Source organism: Diceros bicornis, chromosome 4 (assembly GCF_020826845.1).
Source record: "Diceros bicornis minor isolate mBicDic1 chromosome 4, mDicBic1.mat.cur, whole genome shotgun sequence".
In the NCBI taxonomy this organism is placed as follows: domain Eukaryota; kingdom Metazoa; phylum Chordata; class Mammalia; order Perissodactyla; family Rhinocerotidae; genus Diceros; species Diceros bicornis.
Genome location: NC_080743.1, coordinates 86,676,105 through 86,692,015, shown reverse-complemented (window position 1 = coordinate 86,692,015; position 15,911 = coordinate 86,676,105). Strand labels below are relative to the sequence as shown.

The window sequence follows — 15,911 nt, the reverse complement described above, 5'->3', positions numbered from 1 at the left end:
GGACAGGGACACATTATGAGAAATGCACTGTTAGGAGATCTCGTCATTATGCAAACATCACAGAGTGTACCTTGTAGCCTACTACACACCCAGGATATATGGTACTAATCTTATGGGACCACTGTCATACACGTGGTCCATTGTTGACTGGAACATCATTATGTGGTGCCACAACTGTATTCCAGAGCGTTTTGTTCTTAACAAGGCCTGCCCTCATCTGGAAACTAGTTAACCAGTGCCTAACCTGCTGGGGTGTTATCAGAGCCTGACTGACCTGGGAGAAAGGAAATATCCAACTCCAGCCCACTCTAGCCATCCTGTCCCATCTAAGGGAGGAGAAAAAAGCTGAGAAGCACTTACGAGATTCACAGTCCAGGGGCAGAGGCTCACTAAAAACTGAGACCTAATCATAAGACCACAGAACACTTGCTCTCCCCCACACCTCACCACCACACTACTAAGGGCCTGTTTATAGCAGTTCCTTTTACCCAGCACATCATGCCCAGCTATCAGTAAAAATCACAAGGCATACCAAAGGGCAAAACACACAATTTGAAGAGACAGAGCAAGCAACAGAACCAAACATAGCAGGGATGCAGGAATTACCAGGCCAAGAATTTAAAACAACTCTGATTAATATGCTAAGGGCTCTAATACATAAAGTAGACAGCATGCAAGAACAGAAGGACAATGTAAGCAGAGAGATGGAAATCCTAAGAAAGAACCAAAAAGAAATACTAGAGATAAAAAATATTGTAACAAAAATGAAGAATGCCTGTGATGGGCTTATTAGTAGACTGGACATGGCTGAGGAAAGAATCTCTGAGCTAGAAGATATATCAATAGAATCCTCAAAAACTGAAAAGCAAAGAGAACAAAGACTGAAAAAAACAGAACAGAATATCCAAGAACTGTGGGGCAACTACAAAAAGAATAATATACACATAATGGGAATACCAGAAGGAGAAGAAATGGAGAAAAGAACAGAAGAAATATTTGAGACAATGACTGAATTTCCCCAAGTTAATGCTAGACACCAAGCCACAGATCCAGGAAGCTCAGAGGACACCAAGCAAGATAAATGCCGCAAAAACCTACACCTAGGGCCAGCCCCGTGGCTTAGCGGTTAAGTGCGCCTGCTCTGCTGCTGGCGGCCCGGGTTTGGATCCCAGGTGCGCACTGACACACCGCTTCTCTGGCCATGCTGAGGCCGCGTCCCACATACAGCAACTAGAAGGATGTGCAGCTATGACATACAACTATCTACTGGGGCTTTGGGGGAAAAAATAAATAAATAAATAAAATTATATATAAAAAAAAAAACCTACACCTAGGCATATCATTTTCAGAATACAGAAAATCAAAAATAAAGAAAAATCCTGAAAGAAGCCAGAGGAAAAAAACACCTTACTGATAGAGGAACAAAAATAAGAATTACATCAGACTTATCCTCAGAAATCATGCAAGCAAGAAGAGAGTGGAGTGAAATATTTAAAGTTTTGAGGAAAAAAACCCACCAACCTAGACTTCTGTTTCCTGAGAAATTATCCTTCAAAGGTGCAGAAGAAATAGACTTTCTCAGACAAACAAAAATTGAGGAAATTTGTTGCTGGTAGACCTGCTTTGCAAGAAATGTTAAAAGAAGTTCTTTAGAGAGAAGGAAAATAATATAGGTCATAAACTTGAATCTACATAAAGGAAGGAAGAATATTGAAGAAGGAATAAATGAAGGTAAAATAAAAACTTTAAATTTTCTTATTTTTCATTGATTGAACAGTTAACAGTTTATTCAAAATAATAGCAACATTTGATCATATGCTTATGTATCTAGCTTATATAATATATATATACACATACATATGTATATATACACTTATATATAAGTGAAATGAGTGACAGCAATACTACAAGGGACAGGAGGGAGGGATTAGAATTATTTTGCTTTTATAAGGTACTCACTCTACTCACAAAATGGTATCCTATTATTTGAAAGTGGACTTAGATTAGTTGTAAATGTATATTGCAAACTCTAGGGCAACCACTAAAAAAGGTTAAAAAAAAAAAAGCAGAACTGATAGGCTAAGAAAGGAGAGAAAATGGAATCATATAAAACGCTCAGTTAAAACCACAAAAGGCAGAAAAAGAGACAAAAAAAAACAGAGTCAAAAAACAAGGGCAACTAATGGAAAACAGGAACAAATATGTTGGACATTAATCCAACTATATCAACAATCCCTTTGAATGTCAATGGTCCAAATGTATCAGTTAAAAGACAGATTGTCAGAGTGGATCAAAAACCAACCCAACTATACGTAGTCTACAAGAAACCCACCTTAAATATTAAGACACATATAGATTAAAAGTAAATGGATGGAGGAAAATATACACCTAACACAAATAAAAGAAAGCAAGAGTAACCTTATTAATTTCAGTAAGAGCAAACTTCAAAGTAAGGAAAGTTATTAGGGATAAAGAGGGCATTACATAATGATAAAGGGGTCAATTCTCCAAGAAGATATAACAATTCTTAACATGCATGCACCTAACAACAGAGCATCATTCACTGCTGGTGGAAATGAAAATGGTACAGCCATTTTGGAAGACAGTCTGGTGGTTTATCATAAAACTAAACATATTCTTACATATAAACATATGATCTTGCAATCGCACTCCTTGGTTTTTACCCAAAGGAGCTGAAAACTTATGCCCACACAAAAACCTGCACGTCGATGTTTACAGCAGCCTAAAATAATCCTCATGTTAAAGAAACACATTTTGAGGTGACAAATTTTGTTACCTTTCAGTATACTCTGATGTTTGCGAAATGACAAAATCGCCTAACAACTTATTTCTCAGAACATATCTCCACTGTTAAGTGACACATGACTGTAAACGTTGTTAGCCACTGAAATCTGGGGCTGTTTTTTGCTACAGCAAAAGCTGACTAATACACGTAGTAGAGTCCATAGCTTAGCAATGAACAATATTTACACAGTCATAAAAATATAATTACATTATAATCATATTAGGATGAACTATATTACATTTTAATTATATTATAATTATATAATAATAATAATAAAAAACATTGGCTCAATAGAAATTCTATCAGAAAGCTGAAACTAAAAGTTGTGATATAACTATGCTAGGAGGGTGGGGAGCAAGATAGAGGGAAAGATGAGTAAAAGAGCCAAATCCTAATATAACATAGAAGAAAATCAATAATGTCTAAAGTTGGAAAATTAAGAGATACAAGTATATTATTTAGAAATATGTAGGTAAATTGCAAAAGAAACAACCAAAAGAATTTAAAGTTTTTGCCTCAAGGGAGCTAGAATCCAATGTGAGAAGGATGCAGGTAAGGCAGTACTTTTTTGTTACATGACATAGTACTATTTGATTTTCTTTGAACTATCTATATGTATTAATTTTAGAAGAATCTTAAATCACAAGCACATACATAAAAAGCAACAATAAAATCAAGGAAAGATCATGCCTGATTTACTAAAAAGAAGTATTCTGATCCTGAAAGGCAAAAAAAGAACCCTAGTTGGAATCAGAAGACCTGGTTTTATTATTTCACCATCTAGCTTCTCCTTTTCTCTAGCTACATCTTTCCTGGCTCTGTTTGTTTCACTACTTACGGGAGAACACATAGTATTATTGGGCCCCCTTTAGTGTAGAATTATATTACATTTTCAGTTCCAGATATCATTGACAATAAATTACAGGAAAGATGCTGCCTAAAAGTGAGATAAGGTAATATTAAGTGCTAACCTGCACAGAAAGCTCCCAGTTAATATATAAGTTGATTATTTATCCACTCTACACATTATCTATGATCACTGCATGTTTTCTTCTTAACAACTGCCACCTTTTGGTCATTTCAATCATCTTTCACTGCATTACCAAAGAATGAGAAAAAAGATTAAAAGTGAATTAGTAAATGTTGCTCCTTTTTAAACAATGATAATTCAGGGACAGTTGAAGCTCAATACGTGAACAACTGTATTCACAAAACAAATATATTAAGAAGTAATATAATTTACAAAATAATTTAGTATAGGATCACTTTGAATCTTCTTTGAATGTTTGGTAAAATTCACCAGAGAAGCCGTCTGGTCCTGGACTTTTATTTTTTGGGAGGTTTTTGATTACTATTTCAATCTCTTTACTTGTGAGTGGTCTATTCAGATTCTCTATTTCTTCTTGGTTCAGTTTTGGGAGGTTGTATGAGTCTAAGAATTTATCTATTTCTTCTAGTGTCCAATTTGTTGGCATATAGTTTCTCATAGTATTCTCTTATAATCCTTTGTATTTCCATGGTATCCACTGTAATTTCTCCTCTTTCATTTCTAATTTTATTTATTTGAGCCTTTTCTCTTTTTTTTTCTTAGTAAGTCTGGCTAAGGGTTTGTCAATCTTGTTTATCTTACCAAAGAACCAACTCTTTGTTTCACTAATCCTTTCTACTGTTTTTTTGGTCTCAATTTCATTTATTTCTGCTCTAATTTTTATTATTTCTCTCCTTCTGCTAACTTTGGGCTTTGTTTGTTCTTCTTTTTATAGTTCTGTTAGGTGCAATTTAAGGTTGCTTATTTGGGCTTTTTCTTGTGTGTTGAGGTGGGCCTGTATAGCTATGAATTTCCCTCTCAGGACTGCTTTTGCTGCATCCCTTATGAGTTGGTATGGCGTATTTTCATTTTCGGTTGTTTCCAGATATTTTTTGATTTCTCCTTTAACTTCATCAATGATCCATTGGTTGTTCAGTAGCATGTTGCTTAGTCTCCACATCTTTGTCACTTTCCCAGTTTTTTTCTTGTGGTTGATTTCCAGTTTCATAGCATTATGGTCTGAAAAGATGCTTGTTATGATTTCAATCTTCTTAAATTTATTGAGGCTTGCCTTGTTTCCCAACATATGGTCTATCTTTGAGAAGGTTCCATGCGCACTTCAGAAGAATGTGTAGTCAGTTGTTTTTGGATGGAGTGCTCTGTGTATGTCTACTAGGTCCATCTCATCCAGTTTTTCATTTAAGTCCACTGTTTCTTTATTGACTTTCTGTCTGGATGATCTATCCATTGATGAAAGTGGGGTATTAAGATCCCCTACTATTATTGTGTTGTTGTTAATATCTACTTTTAGGTTTGTTAATAGTTGCTTTATGTATGTGGGGTGCATATATGTTTATAATTGATATGTCTTCTTGGTGGAGTGTCCCTTTTATCATCATATATTGCCCCTCTTTGTCTCTCTTAACCTGTTTTATCTTGAAATCTACTTTGTCTGATATGAGTATGGCAACACCTGCTTTATTTTGTTTGCCATTAGCTTGGAATATTGTCTTCCATCCTTTCACTCTGAGCCTGTGCTTGTCTTTAGAGCTGAGATGTGTTCCCTGGAGGCAGCATATTGTTGGGTCTTGTTTTTCAATCCATCCTGCCACTCTGTGTCTTTTGATTGGTGATTTCAATCCATCTACATTTAGAGTAATTATTGATATATGAGGGCTTAATGTTGCTGTTTTATCCCTTATTTTCCGGTTCTTTTGCATTTCCTTTGTTTCTTGTACCATGTGTTTTGGACTGCCAATTCAGTTTGGTTGTTCTGTCTTATGACTCTCTTAGTTTTCTCTTTATTTATCATATGTGATTTTGTTCTGATTATTTGTTTAGTAATTATCTTGAGGTTTGTATAAAAAAATCTTGTGTATGAGATAGTCCATTATCTGATGGCCTCTTATTTCCTTATACTAAGTCAATTCGATCTCTTTCCTCTTCCCTTTCTAAGTTATTCTTGTCACAACTTATTCTATCTTGTGTTGTGGGTGTGTGTTTACAGTGATGAGGTTATATTTATTTTTGGTGATTTCCTTCCTTTGATCTTTGATTTTGTTATTTAAATGGTTGCTAACCTATTCCGGTAAAGATCTATCTACTATTTTTCTGATTTTGTCTACCTATTTTTCTCCTTGCTCCAAGCTTTGTATTCCCTTTCTCTTCTGTTTTTCAGGCCTGAGGGTATTCTTGAGCATTTCTTGTAGTGGGGGTCTCGTGGCCATGAACTCCCTTAGCTTTTGTTTATCTGGGAAAGTTATTATTTCTCCATCATATTTGAAGGATATTTTCGCTGGATAGAGTATTCTTAGCTGAAAGTTTTTGTCTTTCAGTATTTTGAATATATCATTCCAGTCTCCTAGCCTGTAAAGTTTCTGTTGAGAAATCTGCTGAGAGCCTGATGGGAGTTCCTTTGTATGTTATTTTTTGTTTTTGTCTAGCTGCTCTTAATAATGTTTCTTTGTCATTGACTTTTGCCAGCTTTACTACTATGTGCCTTGGAGTGGGCCTTTGCGTATTGACATATTTAGGCGACCTACTGGTTTCACTTACTGGTATTTCCTGCTCCTTCTCCAGATTTTGGAAGTTCTCAGCTATTATTTCCTTGAACAGGCTCTCTGCTCCTCTTTCCCTCTCTTCTCCCTTAGGAATACCTATAATTCTTATGTTACATTTCCTAATTGAGTCGGATATTTCTCGGAGACTTTCTTCATTTCTTTTTAGTCTTAGTTGTCTCTCCTCCTCCATTGGGAGCATATCTGTATTCCTATCTTCTATAATGCTAATCCTTTCCTCCATATTGTCAGCTCTGTTCTTTAAAGATTTCAGATTCTCCTTTATCTCCTTCATTGTGTTCTTCATCTCCAATAGTGATTGGTCTTTCTTTATGATTTCAATCTCTTTTGTGAAGAAACTCCTTATCTTGTTGAATTGTTTATCTGTGTTTTCTTGTATTTCGTTGAGCTTTTTTATGATAGCTATTTTGAATTCTCTGTCATTTAGGTTATGGATTTCTGTGCCTTCAGGGTTGATTTTTGGGTGCTTGTCATTTTCCTTCTGCTCTGGCAATTTAATGTACTTTTGCATCGTGGTTGCTGTATTGGCTTTGTTTTTCCTCATCCTGGAAACATCTGGTTGCAGTTTCCACCTGCCTTAACTGTGGGGGGTCAAGGGCTGTGTAATCTGAGCAACCTGCGCACCGCTGCAGCTGCTCCACCGCCATGGGCCACCTGCATTCTGCCCCAGCTGCTCCGCTGCCGAAGGGCCGGGCATGCAGCGGGGAGTGGCTCTTTCTTTTGCCCGCTGGGTCCCTGGTCGGGGGGGCTTCTCGCTTTCTCCTCGTTATCTGCTCTCCTGGGGTGTTCAAATGTTGATGGCAACCCTGCAGCAGTTCTGAGTCCTCTGTGTGGGAGTTTCCCACTGGCTGAGAGAGCCTGAAGAGCTACAGTTTCCCCTCAGAGGGCTGCCGCTCCCCATTCTCTGGGAGCCGCGAGATCTGAGTCACTGATCTGATGGGGAGGGAGAAGATTTCTCCTTACCTCTCCCCACTTCCTCCGGGGGCCACAGCAAGTCCACTCTCAGATGTTCGGCAGCGTGGGTCTTTCCAATGTCCCTTTGTGCTGTGTGAGTGTCTCTTGTTGGTCTATGATTGACCTTTTTGTTGTATCTTATCACGGGGAAGAGTTTACGGGAAAGCTCACTCCAACATGATGCTGACGTCATTCAGGATCACTTTAAATAGTGTGCCCACATTTCAGTGAGTGGATTTACCAAAATTCTCACACACTTTTTTCTAGACACACAGTTTTCTAGAAATATGTTTATTGAGCAAAGGACAACATACCTATTTAAGGTATAATGATAGAAGGCACTAAAGCTATTTCTACATATTTTTATATTACCTATAGATTTCACTTATTATGTTAAAGTCCCCCCTTTATCATGAACAAATAGAGTTATTTGACTGCTGCAAGTTTCAGCTAGTAACTTCTACAACATGGACAGAAATATGATGGATACAGACACGAAGTATCTTAACTGGGTGACACCATACCATTGAGATATCCTGATAGACTCTTAACCATACAGTTCATAGGTCTATCATTTAGAAAAAAGCATTGGGGCACAACAACCAAGCACAGGACATGAGGAACAGGGCAAGTTTTTCATACCTCTTCATCTTTCATATTCACATCCACATTTTTCGATTTGATGACTTTGCTTATATGGTCAATGTTGTTTTCCCTGCAGTAATCAAATATGTTTTTGTCTTCTTCCCTAATTAGAATAAAAACAAAAAAAGTGTCTTACACAAAAGTTACATATTTTTAATACAACCTGTTTGCTGCTGACAAACATTAATGGAATCTCTGTTTTTATGAAGAATTTTACATGAAAAATAATGGATTTTCAATAAGACAATACATCCAACCTCTGAGAAGATTAAAGTTCTTAGTAACTATAATTATAGGGAAAAGCTTCATCTGCTTTAACAAGTTATACTAGTACACTAATATAACATCTTGAATAAATTTTCTCAGTGCTTGTTCTCTCTACTTTTACACACTGACAGGAACATATTTCTTCTGACTCGGAATGTTCAATTGTAGCACTGCAGTAAAGTCATTTACTATTGTCTGCACAGAGGTATCAAAAGATCAGGACACAGCTTACTACTTGTCTGAGGATAACAGAATGATAAGTTGCCTGCTACCCAAGTTTAAAATATATACACTACAGTAATTTTCTTAAAGGAAAGATAATTAGAGCATCACAAAATTCAGAAATCCTTTGTGAGATAACAGAAACAAAGACAAGGAACAAAAACTGTGAAGCATACTATATACCCAGCACCATTCGTGTATCGAGGTACTAATTCATTTATTCTTATCCAGCAACTTTGCTTCACAGATAAAGAAACAGGTAAGCAGAGATTATATGACCTGCAAAATGGCATTGCATTTGTCAAAGGTAGAATAAGAGCTAGAACTCACTCAGATCAACTGGTTTTGTATACAGCACATTTTTCTATTATATCAAGCTACATCTTGACTAATAAGCTGTAGTCTATTCCAGAATCTAAAGCAGAAGCTCTTAATATAAGGTCTATGTGTTCTCTAAAATGGTATAGAGAATTATCTGTGTCAATGCATGTGCATTTTTCTGAGTGTGTTGTGGGGCGGGGGGGACCGGGGGGTAGCTTCCATGAGATTCTCAAAAGGATGGAAACTCCCAAAAGGTTCAGTAATTTGGAATATTAACAATGAAACTGTTCTATATGTGAACTGCATTTTCCAGACAGGCATAAAAGAATGCCATGTGAGTTCCAAAAATTTTAACTAGTGTGTTTTATAACCTGCAAGGTCATAGTTTCCATTCATCAGAAATTAAAGCACCTGGCCAAAGGAGTCCTTCTATCTTAAAAGCCAATTTAAATACCTTATACCCTATAAAAGTTATTTCCAATGAGAGGTAATTAACTTAAAACACACTACTTTGGCATTAACCACCTAAGCTTTCCTTATGTATGTGATGTATTTAATTGAGCACCTACTACATGCAAGGCACTCAGCAAGATTCTATTGATAACAGGTAACAAGAATAAGCATGCAACTTTGCATTCAATACATGTACGGTCTAGCTGAGATGATAAAATCTATACACCATTAATATAAGGCAAAACTGGATCTTTAAAAAGGCCTGTAAGAGTACAGAGGAGAAACAGCCTGCTTCAAGCTGGAGACAATGAGGTAGGTTTCCAAGAAGAAATCATGTTTAAAAGGAATATATGATCTCTTGAAATGACCATTTTGCAGAAGAGAAAATGCTTTTCCAGATCATTTATTCTGAAAGAAAATTAGAGAAGTCTGAGGCCAAAATGCTAGAAAGGAAAAGTCTGATTTTTAAAATTAAGGTTGCATATAATAGCACTTTAGCTGTATCTAACTATCATAAAAAACACTGTTTCTATGAAAAAGTGCATTCAGAATTGCCAATTGGGAATAACAGGGACCTATTTTCCTCCAATTCAGTAACAGAGACCCTTCTAATTCAAGCAGCAGCAACTTCAACTGTAAGAGAAACGACTGTGTCATTTTAAGTCATCACAAAAAATATACTACTCACCAATCATTTTGAATTTGAAAATAATGGGGAGTTGGTGGTGGGACACAGAAAGGCATGTAGGGAGGACTCTTGGGATGTGGCTTACCCATACTCAGTAATATGTAAGGGTTATTTATAGATGAGAGGACCTTCCGAATGGTCCCTCTTCCTGAATCCTCAACATGCACGTCTATCTATGCCATAAGCAGTAAAAGAGTAAATACAGTACAAACTTATTTAAATTTTTAATTTTTGCTTATATATTTTCAATATGTTTCTTATATGCAACATTTATAGCAATTATTTTGTTTTGGCATGTGAATTTTTTAGGGCAGAGGCATTTTTTCATCAGAATACCTGTTTATCATCTGTAGTTTATTTATCATCACTAAATATGTCAGGTAAATTTTATAAATAGAGGTATTTATAAAATACTTCAGGGTAGAGTACACAATGTAAATTAAATACCAAAAATAAATTCAATAAAATCACCACAAATGTGCTACAAAGCTGAGTGACTAACATAAAAAAAATTAAGTGATACTCTTGGACTCAGTTGTTAAATATAGTTATCTACCCCAACTCCAAGTTTTGACTATCTTACTTGCCAGCAACCAAGCTGTCTTTATACAATGTCACCACCTAGTGCCCAAAATGGAGAAACATCTGGAGCAACATTTTTCCACATCTCCTTTGTTGCTCCCTAACAAGATTATATGTGCAACATACAAATCAAATTCTTTTTCTCTCTACATTTCCGTTAATACAATCTTCTATAGGTGATATTTCCCTCTATATCCATACTTAAAGGAAACATGAAAATCAATTCAACCATTACCAAATATAGTAGTCTTAATAAATGTTAGCACCTTTCTACATCTCACTTTATCTTCCGTTCTCTTACCCAGTTATCTTTCTCCCTCTCTTTGCTGAATGTGAGTGATAAAATCATCATATCCATTCTCTATGGATGAGTATAGTTACGTTTGTGATGCTACCCTCAAGGATGTCCCACATTCCCCCTAGCACAAGACAGAAAGTCTCTCTTTAGATTACTCCAAATTTTCTGAAATGGACAGAAAATACATTTTTGTATCTGAAGGAAAAAATCATTGGCTTTCTTTGAAATCCTTTTTTTTTTTTTTTGGTGAGGAAGACTGGCCCTGAGCTAACATCTGTTGTCAATCTTCCTCTTGTTTTGCTTGAGGAAGATATTGCTGAGCTAACATCTGTGCCAATCTTCCTCTATTTTTTTGTATGTGGGATGCCACCACAGCATGGCTTGATGAGCAGTATGTAGTTCCACACCCAGGATCCGAACCTGCGAACCCCAGGCCACCAAAGCGGAGTGTGCGAACTTAACCACTACACCACTGTGCCACCCCTTTTTGAAATTCTTTTGAAATATAAGGACACACCCTTACGGAAAAAAGTCATGGTGTTTAAGTATGGTTGTCTTTCATCAATCACAGGAAGTAGAGATCCTTGCCTACTCTTAAAAATGCTAACTGCACCACTTTGTAGAAAGATTGCATTTTCCTATCAAAAGAATATTTCAAATAGTTAGGTTTCATGGCAAGCCACCTAAAGTCCATTTAACTACTATTTCATCTCCCTTGTAGAATTAAAAAACACATTTATGGGAATAGCTCAGACATCAAAATATTTAATAGATACATTGAATAAATATTTCAATTCAATTCATATATTTATCAAGCAACTGGCAATCAGATATAAAAACAGTATTCCAGTAAACAGACAATAAAAAATTATTTACTAGAATTAAAAATAGAGATGCCCTATGATCCAGCCATCCCACTACTGGGAATCTATCCAATGCACCTGAAATCAACAATCCAAAGAGGCTTATGCACCCCTATGTTCATTGCAGCATTATTCACCATAGCCAAGAAGTGGAAGCAACCTAAGTGTCCCTCGACTGACGACTGGATTAAGAAAATGTGGTATATATATACAATGGAATACTACTCAGCCATAAAAAAAGACAAAATCGTCCCATTTGCAACAACATGGATGGGCCTGGAGCGTATTATGTTAAGTGAAATAAGCCAGAAAGAGAAAGACAAACACTGTATGATCTCACTCATATGTGGAATATAAACCAACACATGGACAGAGAAAACTGGACTGTGGTTACCCGGGCAGTGGGGGTGGGGGGTGGGCACAAGGAGTGAAGGGAGTCATCTATGGGGTGATGGACAAACAAAAATGTACAACCCAAAATTTCACAATGTTAGAAACCATTAAAACATCAAGTAAAAAAAAGTTATTTACTGAATGAATGAAAACACAAAGAAGAGTAAGCCAATACCTATACAAATATAAACAAATGCCACAAATTCCTGAAACTAAGGAATGTATACCCGGGGCTCTGGGGTACACAAAGACCTTTAAAGGGATATGCAGGTATGGAAAATTGTAAGAGAATCAATTTCAGCTCAACTTCTAAATAAACACATTCTTTTCTAAACTGATCTTTTCTAAACCTCCTGTGGCAAATACTTCATCAGCATTCTCCTTTTCAATACTCCCTCTGCTCAATCACTCTGCTTCTTTATAAATGAAAGGCATACACCTCTGTAATTTCTATGGTATACTTCTAGGAAGTATAACCAAAAGACTTCACTAAGATTTAGCAAATAACTATTAATTAAACTTATTACTCTTTTGCTTAAAAGGACTGTTTAACTAATATATTAGGAAAGGTTTGGGGAAAAAAATTAACCCCAGGTTGCACGGCCCCAAGATATAAAATCTTCCATGGTACCAAATAATTGGAGAATTTTGGTGAAAGATTGGTGTTGGGAAGTCTTTTATAACTAAGGTTAGAGGATGAAAAAGGTGAAATAAACAAAACAAAAAACAGACTTGATGCTGAATTTATTCTCATTCTAAAAGAATGAACTGTCTCATTCTAAAAGAAACAATATTCATCTGTTAAACAATTTTTAAAAGCCTTATCTATCTCATTAAGACACATTTCCAATAAAATTTTACTTATGCTTAATAATTAACAAAATTTATGTATTTTGATCAACTGTAAAGAAATAATAAGTACAATGATAACTCAAATGAGAAAAAATTTAATGCTTAAAGCTTTTGGGTCACCAAAAATTAAATTTTTAAAAATTCCAACTTACATACATAATTTTGTTACAGAGAACTATGACAGTGTGATTACGACTATACAAAGATATATTACTTAAAATAAAATGTGGGAAAAGTAGACTAAAAGGAGAAAAAGGGATGATGTAAAATTTCTAACTGTTAAAGACCTTGTTCATATATTTTTCAATCAAGATCAGAATTTTATTTTTTAATTAAACTTTTTATTTCAACACAATTGAAGATTCATACGCAGTTGTAAGAAATAATACAGAGAGCTCTTGTGAAATATTTACCCAGTTTCCCTCAATGGTGACATGTTTATGTATTTAAAAACATGGATTATCATTATAGTATTTAGATTCCACTGGATATATCTAAAAGAGTGATTTTCGGGGGCGGGGGGGTGAGGAAGATTAGCTCTGAGCTAACATCTGCACCAACTCTCCTCTATTTTGTACATGGGTCACCGCCACAGCATGGCTGATGAGTGGAGCCAGTCTGCATCTGGGATCCAAACCTGCAAACCTGTACAGCTGAAGCGGAGCATGTGGAACTTTAACCACTCAGACACGGGGCCGGCCCGTTTATTTCAAAATTTCATTATTTAGGGGCCGGCCCTGTGGCGTAGCGGTTAAGTGCACGTGCTCCAGTGCTGGCGGCCCAGGGTCGGAGCCCGGGCGCGCACTGAGGCACCACTTGTTGGGCCATGCTGTAGTGGCGTCCCATATAAAGTGGAGGAAGATGGGCACAGATGTTAGCCCAGGGCCAATCTTCCTCAGCAAAAAGAGGAGAATTGGCATGGATGTTAGCTCAGGGCTCATCTTCCTCACAAAAAAAAAAAAAAATTTCATTATTTACAAAATGCCAGAAATTATGCCCTTTGCTGTTATTTAAACTTTAAATAAAAATTTTAGATGCTATCTTAAAAATGTAAAAGGGAACACAGTCTTCCAAAATTCTCTTAGGGACTACATCAGCAAAAAGTTTTTTGAACATCACTGCTCTAACCCAACATTCTACAAAGTAGAGGCAAGGAGTGGGCCACTCAACCAAGGATCATCAGAAAAGGCATTACAGAAGAGGTAACATTACAACCTAGCCTGGAAGGATAAACTGACCGCACGGCTAAGTCACTGGAAGATTCTGAAGAATAGAAAGAAAAGGAAAAGCATCAACAAAAAGAGGTATTCGGGGGAATTACCAGCAGTAGGTTACGGCAGGGTGCTGGGAGATACGGTCACAGGGATAAGCTGAACACAGATCACAGAGAGCCTCGGCACACGGCATATAACTAAGTAACAGGTTATTTGGGGAACAAAATAGTTACCCACCTTCCAAATCTGGAGTAAAGGGAAATAAAATTGGCCGTTTAAATAAACTGAATAAGCTACTAATGAGAGGGAAAAACAATGTCTCCTAGATAGACTTGAAGAGCTACTTGATTCAGACACTACCCTAACACATCTAAAAAAACAAAAAAACAAAAAACAACTATCATCAGCAGGGGGCATGGTTAGCAATGAACCATGGCGGGGGGGGGGGGGGGGGGGGGGGGGACGTCAGCGAAGCCAATTTTGAACACTGACCAAAAGAAACAATTAATCTGAGGCAAAAAAAGCATTCTGAGGTATTTCTCTGCTGGGAGACAGCTCGTTCAAGAGGCCCCATTAGGACCTTGGCTAAAGCAACTCTCAAAACAATTCACTTTCTCTTGCTTCATTTACATGTTCACGAACAGTCATCTATGAATTTGTCCTTCTGGGTTCCTCAGTACTCGGATCAAGGGTCCCAGGGTACCTAAGTACCTGGATCACTACAAAGATATAGCCCCTTTGGTAAATAAATAAGCCTTTTACTTTACACCGCAGTGCCTGATACATTTTATTATTGCTACTCTGTCTCTGAGGGTCTGCTCCTCTATGTGTCTTTTTTCTAAATCTCTGAAGTTGAATGAACCCTGATCTATGGTAAATTCACCAAAGAAGCCACTCTGTGAAGCTCCCTGGGAGCCAGTCTTTCCAGGATGAAAGCCTGCACACTGTCTTACAAAATTCAGTAGTGCTGCTGGTGAATATTACTTCCTGTAGGAATTTAAGTTCTTAATTTATTTGTTGGATATATGGCCAGAAGTTGTCAATCCGAAAGGTAAAAGGTTGCTATCTGTCCAAATATAATGCTAAGAAATGATGTCATCTCACTGATCTCCTTTGAATATGATTTCCAACATTCTACCATGTACACCAAATACAAAGCCCAAAGTCTAAGCTTGATTCTTTTTTATATAATCTCTATATATAGATACATAAAAAATCTTTCTTTTATATATATCTATATATAATCTTTGTATAATTTTTAATAAGACTAAACCATCAATATTTTAGAAGTTGAGATAAAATGTCTCCATAGAAATTAAGATACTCTCTGTATTTAAAAACATCATATTTTAACTTACAAATATAAAAATATTATAGAGGCATATTTTAATTTTACTTACAGCTGCTTCTCTCCCTGAAAGAAAGAATCTGTTCTTACTCAAAGGGTTTTAGCGAAGCCGGTGTAAGGCTTATCTAGGAGGAGCAAGATAGGTAAAGTCAACTCCTAACTCAAGGATTAAATAGTAGTCACAGCTGTCATATTTAGCACATTAAAAACTCCCACTTTGGGGTCAGCCCCGAGGGCCTAGTGTTTAAGTTAAAATTCAGCACACTTCAATTCAGTGGCCAGGGTTCGGTTCCCAGGCACAGAATCACACCGCTCGTCTGTCAGTGGCCGTGCTGTGGTGCCGGCTCACATAAAAAAAAAAAGAGGGAGATTGGCAACAGATGTTAGCTCTGGGCAAAT

At 36.6% G+C, this 15,911-nt stretch overlaps 1 protein-coding gene across 5 annotated transcripts in view; it reads right to left on the bottom strand.

The window, feature by feature from the left end:
- ACBD6 (acyl-CoA binding domain containing 6) overlaps positions 1 to 15,911 on the bottom strand; it is a 191,253-nt gene that overhangs the window by 102,938 nt on the left and 72,404 nt on the right. For all 5 annotated transcript variants that reach the window (XM_058539936.1, XM_058539938.1, XM_058539940.1 and 2 more), the window contains one exon: positions 8,009 to 8,114. In XM_058539936.1, the coding sequence (XP_058395919.1) occupies positions 8,009 to 8,114 (106 nt within the window). The remainder of the gene's footprint in view (positions 1 to 8,008; positions 8,115 to 15,911) is intronic.